Source organism: Salmo salar, chromosome 01 (assembly GCF_965601325.2).
Source record: "Salmo salar chromosome 01, fSalSal1, whole genome shotgun sequence".
Lineage (NCBI taxonomy): Eukaryota > Metazoa > Chordata > Actinopteri > Salmoniformes > Salmonidae > Salmo > Salmo salar.
The window spans coordinates 158,574,044-158,581,393 of record NC_138291.1 but is presented as its reverse complement, the minus strand read 5'-3'; the positions used below and the strand labels follow the sequence as shown (position 1 = coordinate 158,581,393).

The window sequence follows — 7,350 nt, the reverse complement described above, 5'->3', positions numbered from 1 at the left end:
ATTGACTATTATTATTCTTGTTTAGTTACAGACTATGCATTTTTGTAAAAAAAAGAGTTTAATTTTCGAAGTAAAAGTTGTTGGGTTTTGACTTTTGAATTTTTACTGGGCCCTGTACGTGTGAAGGAAATTGTTAACAACCAGCACTTGACCATATCAGGTGTGCATTTTTCTTACTTGAGTTAATAAGTGTTGTGTCATTGGTGTGATGATATTTGCATACCATCAGAGGACTTTGGACCAAGTCAGAATGATAGCCTCGCTGTCTGACCAGCACCATCCCTACATAAGTGTTCTTCAGCGTTTCAACAACTCAGCAACTCTCACACTTCAAACTATTACAGATCAAGGTAAGTCTGATATCCCTGAAATAACACAGAAAAGATGTTAGCATGGTAAGAAGTTACAACAGCTTAAATCATTGATAAATATGGTAAATATGGTGAAGGTATCTTAGCATAAATTGAGGGAAGATGTATTTATATATCTTTCAAAAGTACAAAGAAGGTGACATGAGGTTTCCAAAGATTGATGAAGACAATTAAAATGAACAGATGGCACAGATTAGCTGAGAGATGTCAGATATTGTCCTGTCCCAGATGATACAAGGACATGCTGACGTCAACAGAACATTCTCTAATAAGACCTCAACAAAAGAAGAGGTCTTATTTTGACTTTTCCTGTCAACATCAAATGCCATCATGCTCCCATTTTGCCCTTTCAAAGGTGAGACGAGGACAGAGCAAAGAATTTTAGAAATCTAAGGATAATGACAAGTAAGGAAAGGAGAGGTGAGGAGTGACTCAGTGGGAGACCATTTAACTCTCAGATCTCCCTTTGTCTCGACCGAGAGGGAGGGAGTCCTTCCCCTGGAGAAGAGGAGAGGAAGAAATGACTTTCATTTCATCTCACAGTTCCTCTCATCAGACACAGGGAAAGTGTGACCCATGGTTGAATCTTTCCTGTGCTAGTCAGTGAATTATTGTCAAACGGTCCACATCAAGTCAGTTTAGGGAGAGTCACTTTTGAGGATTCCACTACCGTTAAGTAAAGAGGCCATTTGAGTGGGTGTCACGACAGTATTTGTTGACATTTAACATGTCATGAGGACATAAAGTTGTCATATTATACGAGAGCTCTTCGCCAGAGAAAGAAAAATGAAAAATATATAATTCTATTACAGGCTGTAGCCAACAACAGGGGCCTGTTAAATTGAGTGCAACGTTACAACACGTTCAGATAGAAATGTATGGTGCAGAACAATTACAATTGCCAATCATGTAGAATAGGGATTTGAGTCAGTTCTATTCATTGTATTTCTATCTAGAACACTCTGAACATATTACATTAATGAACACACCCCTGGCCTACTCTAACTGCTCCTATCACTCCTCTCTACAGCTGACCAACAGTCGCAGAATGGGGAACACCAACACTGCCAGCCACCTCAACAACCAGAGCAAGATGAACATCCGCGCTTTCCTGTCTAATGCCAAGCTAGAGATCGACGCCTTCATCGTCTCCAACGCTGCCGCTGGCAGCAGTGACACCATGACCAAGCTGCAGCAGCAGCCCGGTGGCAAGAAGTTCAACTTCAGGAAAGACGTGCAGTGTGTCCGTGTGCTGGCCTTGCAGAGTCAAGAGCTGCCCTGGGTTGATAACACATTTATCTCCGTCTTTGTGGAGGACGAGAACGATGAAAACATATGTTCCAGACAGATTGTTCAGTGCATGGCTTTGTCCTCTCCTGTGTCTTTCATCTTATATGATGTATAGCTATAGCAATGATTGATCCCATTGAAACTGTACTCTTTGGTTAATATCATTAGAAGGTGCTCTGACCAGTTCCGACATTGGCCATTGTCTGGCATTCATTAAGGTGGTTTCCCTGATTTTGAATCTGTTCATTTTGAACAAACATGCCATTGAAAAAGAAGGCTTTTCAAATATGTCATACCAACACAGAACACACCACAAAACACCTCACAAATGTGAAAATGCACATTTGTACCTGAACATTTGAATGTTAACTCATCTTTCAGAGAAATGTAACCAAAACTATGTCACTTCTTTAGGGACTTTGGTATCATTGACAGCTTCTGAAAAACCTGTATTCTTCTGTATCCTTCAAGTGAAACTGTTATATGACTACATGCTCTTGGGGAATTCTTCAGTGGATGAGCAATGAGCACTGTGCTCTTCGTTATTGGGTAGTGAAAGAATGTTTTGCATGTCTCTATATTGTCTCCCAGTTAAAGCGTGTCATGTTACCCCTGTGTGATAGGCCTTATGTTCCTTCTATGGTCGTCTGTTCCAGCTCAAATCAGAGAGTTACGCTCTCCTCTGTCTAACCTTCTCCATGGTCCAGCTCTGTGGCAATTCAGATTACATGGTTTAACTCATTCACACTGACGCCTTTGTGATGCTGAGCCTTTGATCAACAATGACTAGACAGAAAACAGATATTATGAAAAATGTTTTTCAATGACATCCAACATTTGTTTTCCTTGACTTACAAATAGCTTGTTTAGGAAAGAGGAAGCACTTACAAAGTGGTGATCTCCAAGAGTTAGGGGAGGGAAAAGACAGGCAAATTCAATCTTAATTAGTAAGGATCTCAGACACAGATTTAAAGGGAATGTTCCTGCAGTGGATGACAAACGAGCAAGGAGCTTTAATGTGTGTTTCTCTGTAACACTGGGGTCTGGCTGATAAAACATTTGTGAGAACAGAGAAGGAAGGAAAAAAACAAAAACAACGGCAAAGAACAATTTCATCAAAGTAGGTAAGTGATGATAGGGGAAATAAAACTTTCCCTCAATAGTACTACTAAATAAAATGTTTATAATTTCATTAAGCTTTAACCCTGTTTTATGCTGTTTAAGCTGTTATGTCATGCTTATTATGTGCTTATACATAATCTTTGCTTTTTCAAGATAAAGTTAATGGTAATCGTTATCCATCTCTCTCTCTATCTCTCGCTCTCACTGTCTCGCTCTCATTCGCGCTCTCTCTCTCTTTCTCTCTCTCTCTCTCACTGACTCTCTCCCACTGACTCTCTCTCTCGCTTACTCTCTCTCTCTCGCTCTCTCTCTCTCTCTCTCTCACTCTCTCTTTTCTCTCTATCTCACTCTCTCTGACTCTCTCTCTCTCTCTGACACACACACAACCCCCTCACAAACACAAACACACACACACACACACACACACAGACAGACATGATCTCCTCCTCAGTGTTGTTCTATGGGATCTACGTGCTGTGCCTGTGTCTGGGACTGCTGTGTGTGGTGTTTGTCAGTTACTGGAACATCGAGTGGCGTGGTGGCTTTGCCTGGGATGCGTCCTTTCTGCAGTTCAACTGGCATCCCGTACTCATGGTGACTGGCCTGGTAGTCCTCTATGGGAACGGTGGGTCACAATAATGATTATGATAATGACCATAATACATCTCATTCAATCACCAGTATTTCATATTTTCATTTAATGGAAAATCTCAGAGTGCTTCATACTGTGTGGACAAAAGCAAGAAATGATGGAAATTATAGCAGGGCAGATTGTAAATTAGAAAACTGTGAGGACAGACGCTGGGAGACGAGAAGTAAGTACAGGGAGTGAATATTTAATAAATACCAGACATGAAACAAAACACGGACCGCGTCTGGACAAGGGGAACATAATGACATTAATGCTGACACTGGGATCAAACTGACTAATAGACAGATATGAAGGGGGCAATCAATAAAGTGATGGAGTCCAGGTGAGTCCAATGAAGCGCTGATGTGCATAACGATGGTGACAGGTGTGTGATGATGGGCCGCCTGGCGCCCTCGAGCGCCAGAGAGGAGGAGCGGGAGCAGGCGTGACAGAAACAAACCTCAGTTTGGAAAAGTTGTATATTGTTTTCTCCTTTGAGGGTTTTCTCTCTAAAAACTTGTTTGAATTTGGTTTCTTTCAATTACTTAGGTGTGTACTTGATTCCACTGTTTCTATTGTGTCAGGCAAGCTAAATCAAACGCGTCTAAAGTAATTGAAAGAAAATAAAGAGACCTGGCCTTCTATTTGGATCCAGGTCAGGTATCATCTCCACAAAGTCACAAAGCCAAGATAATAAAGGCTTTTTAAACTACACCAAAAAACTAAATACTTCCAACAGGAGCTCTTTGACCAACCTGTCAATTTGGTCTTAGAGCATTTCGTATTATTCTGTACATAATTCCAGGACACTCCATTTAGTATGCTAGCTGGCTAACGTTAGCTAGGCTAGGGGTTAGGGTTAAGGTTAGGGTTAAGTTTAGGAATTAGGTTAAAGGGTTAAGGTTAGGGTTAGGGGAAGGTTTAAGGTTAAGGTTAGGGGAAGGGATAGCTAAAAGGGTTAAAGTTAGGGTTAGGGAAAGGGTTAGCTAACATGCTAAGTAGTTTCAAAGTAGCTAAAAAGTAATAAGTAGTTGAAAAGTTGCTAAATAGCTAAATTGCTACAGTTGTCCGTGATGAGATTGAAACTCACAATCTTTGGATTGATAGATGTTCGCGTCATACGCCCACTCATCCATCCTACTTTAGTTTTTGCCTTAAGTAATCATCTGTCTTACCTAACCATACCAAACGTAACATATTATACTCATTTTAGTTAGGCTTGCCATTGTAATGGGCGTCGTATAGAGGGGACCAAGGCGCAGCGTGTTGAGTGGTCATAATTGTATTTGAATGAAAACGAACACTTTGACAAAAGAAACAAAATGACAGCCAACAGTTCTGTCAGGTTACATTAACGAAACAGAAAACAACTACCCACACAAACCAGGTGGAAAAAGGCTGCCTAAGTATGGCTTCCAATCAGAGACAACGATAGACAGCTGCCTCTGATTGGAAACCATACCCGGCCAAAACATAGAACCAAAACACATAGAATGCCCACCCCCTATCACACCCTGACCTAACTAAACAGAGAAAAAACAGCTCTCTTAGGTCAGAGCGTGACAGCCATATCAAAAGGGATTGAATACTTATTGACTCAAGACATTTCAGCTTTTTGTTTTGTATTAATTTCCAAACATTTCTAGAAACGTAATTTCACTTTGACAGTACGGGTTATTGTGTGTAGGTCAGTTACACAAAATCAAAATGTAATACATTTTGAATTCAGGTTGTAACACAATTTTCTGTGGAAAAAGTCAAGGGGTGTGAATTCTTTCTGAAGGCACCATTTGTGCCATGGCACCAATGATTACCAACCTCCATTTCACCAATCTTCAGTCTCCCTACATCCCCATGTCACTTAGTATACATTAAACAATTAATACACTATACTCTTCCCAAGTCCCCCCACTCCCAATCAGTCTTGCTGTATTTACTTTATTAGTGACCTTCAACTGACCTTGCACTGTAGTGTTCCTCAATGATGTGACTGTGTACCAGTACATTACTTTAAGTGTCCATATAGGTCTTGGAGTGGTTATAAATACTAAGTGGTTATAAACTGTATGGAATAACATGTGGGAGGGGTCATGTTACATGTGGTAGGACAGGCTAGTGCACCCAGAAGAGACAAACACAGAGCGGAGATAATACATCCCACCATCTGGGAAAGGCTGATCTAAAAGTCTTCCCTCTTTCTGTGTGTGTGTGTGTCTGTGTGTTGTCTGAAGCGGCTATCCTATACCGCATCCCCTTTACCTGGAGTCAGAGGAAGCAACACTGGAAGCTGGTGCACGCTTCTCTGATGCTGTCCTCCCTGTTCCTGTCCATCCTTGGGCTGTGTGCTGTGTTTGACTTCCACACAGGCTACCACATCCCCAACCTGTATTCCCTCCACAGCTGGGTGGGCATCTGCACCGTAGTCCTGTTCACAGTCCAGGTAGGAGGAGGAGACGTTGAGCAGGGACCAGGGTTTTTTCCCTGACCCATGTGAACTGACCAGGGAAAACTCTGGGCTCTTAGTAACTCAGAGTTTTTCATGTTCAGGTCATATGACCCTAATAAAAAAAACATTCATGTACCTGTGCTCAAGGTTGAAATTGCACATTGGGCAACATTTCTACCTCAAGCTCATTTAATGCAACCCATCTTGCTCAACCCTTTTCCTTCCCTTCTCATTGGTCAGTGGGTCCTTGGCCTGGTTGGTTTCCTGTCTCCCTGCTCTCCCCTCGGGTTCCGTAAGCTCCTGAAACCAGTTCACGCCTGGATGGGCATGGCCATCTTTATCCTCAGCCTGGCCTCCTCTCTCTCTGGCATCAACGAAAAACTGCTCCTTGCTCTGTGAGTGACCAAAAATGCTGATCCTCCACCAATATCAACTAACTACATTGGTCCAACAATCTCCACAATGATTTTCTGTATAAAGGCCTATGTGACATTGAAAAGCTTTAGGCTACATGAAATATTCACAATTATGGATAAATTAAAGAACTTTACATTTTACAGAACAAAATTAGGTTTGACAACTTATAAGAGCTTAAAAGCAATTTCATTGTAGTATTTCCTTAGCCTTGGTGCACCAAAACTCTTGACATTGACAAAAGAGTTGGCCACAGAAACAGATTGGTTCCCAGGTTAGCCTTTCCCTTTAACTACAGTGACTCCATGAGAGGAGATGTCATTAATTTGAGGGTTTATCTCTCTATTCAGCGACGGCAACAGCAACAGCACCGCAGCCTATTCCTCACATCCTGCAGAGGCCTTGTTTGCTAACTTCCTGGGTGTCCTGATCGTGGCCTTTGGATTGGTGGTCCTTGGAATCCTGTCCAACCAGAGGTGGAATAGGCTGGAGCCAGAGCAGGAGAGCTCTAGAGTGAGTATGGTGCTGTCAGCAGTAAAGTCCTAGACTAAATGACAGCCTGTTTCTGGATTAGCCAGGTTATCGGGTGTGTTCCAGATTATCGGACCTTTACAATACCTGGACAGGTATTTATTATCTATAGGAACCACATCAACATGATATAATGATTGATTCTATAATCTGTACAGACCTGCACAGAAAATGTGAATCTGGAATGCACCTATTGTGACAATGACAAAGGATTTGTGCAGTTCATGGCAAAATTCAGTCTGCATTTTTCAAAGGACACAAACAGACCTTGCTGGCTTTTGTAATTGAGACTGAGCTTAGTAGACCCTTGGCTTTGCCTTTGAGACTGAGCTAAATGCTTGCCAATGTTGGCCCCCCATCCATGTAATCTTATTCATTATGTTCACCGATCCTAGATCATCACTCCAACTCTGAGATGCTTTATGAATACCGGCCCTGATGCTTTTTTATTAGGTGTAGCCTACTGTGCTTGGAATTATAGTTGTCATTTTTATGCTTTCACTCCAGTCATTGCTTCCGGAGGACAACTGAAGAAGTAGAAGACC

The 7,350-nt window shown here is 41.8% G+C and overlaps 1 protein-coding gene across 1 annotated transcript; it reads left to right on the top strand.

The window, feature by feature from the left end:
* The first annotated feature begins 3,119 nt into the window (after window positions 1–3,119).
* On the top strand, window positions 3,120–6,872 carry LOC123725563 (lysosomal membrane ascorbate-dependent ferrireductase CYB561A3). The gene is made up of 4 exons (XM_045691839.2): window positions 3,120–3,408; window positions 5,646–5,854; window positions 6,101–6,255; window positions 6,625–6,872. Exons 1-4 carry the CDS (start codon window positions 3,219–3,221, stop codon window positions 6,818–6,820), a joined length of 750 nt encoding a protein of 249 aa, XP_045547795.2. The 5' UTR covers window positions 3,120–3,218; the 3' UTR covers window positions 6,821–6,872.
* The last annotated feature ends 478 nt before the right edge of the window (window positions 6,873–7,350 follow it).

Coding starts and splice junctions, on each gene's coding strand:
- LOC123725563 (XM_045691839.2), top strand. CDS start 3,219: ATGATCTCCTCCTCAGTGTTGTTCTATGGGATCTACGTGCTGTGCCTG. Junction 3,409..5,645: donor GGTAGTCCTCTATGGGAACG/GTGGGTCACAAT, acceptor TGTTGTCTGAAG/CGGCTATCCTATACCGCATC. Junction 5,855..6,100: donor TAGTCCTGTTCACAGTCCAG/GTAGGAGGAGGA, acceptor CTCATTGGTCAG/TGGGTCCTTGGCCTGGTTGG.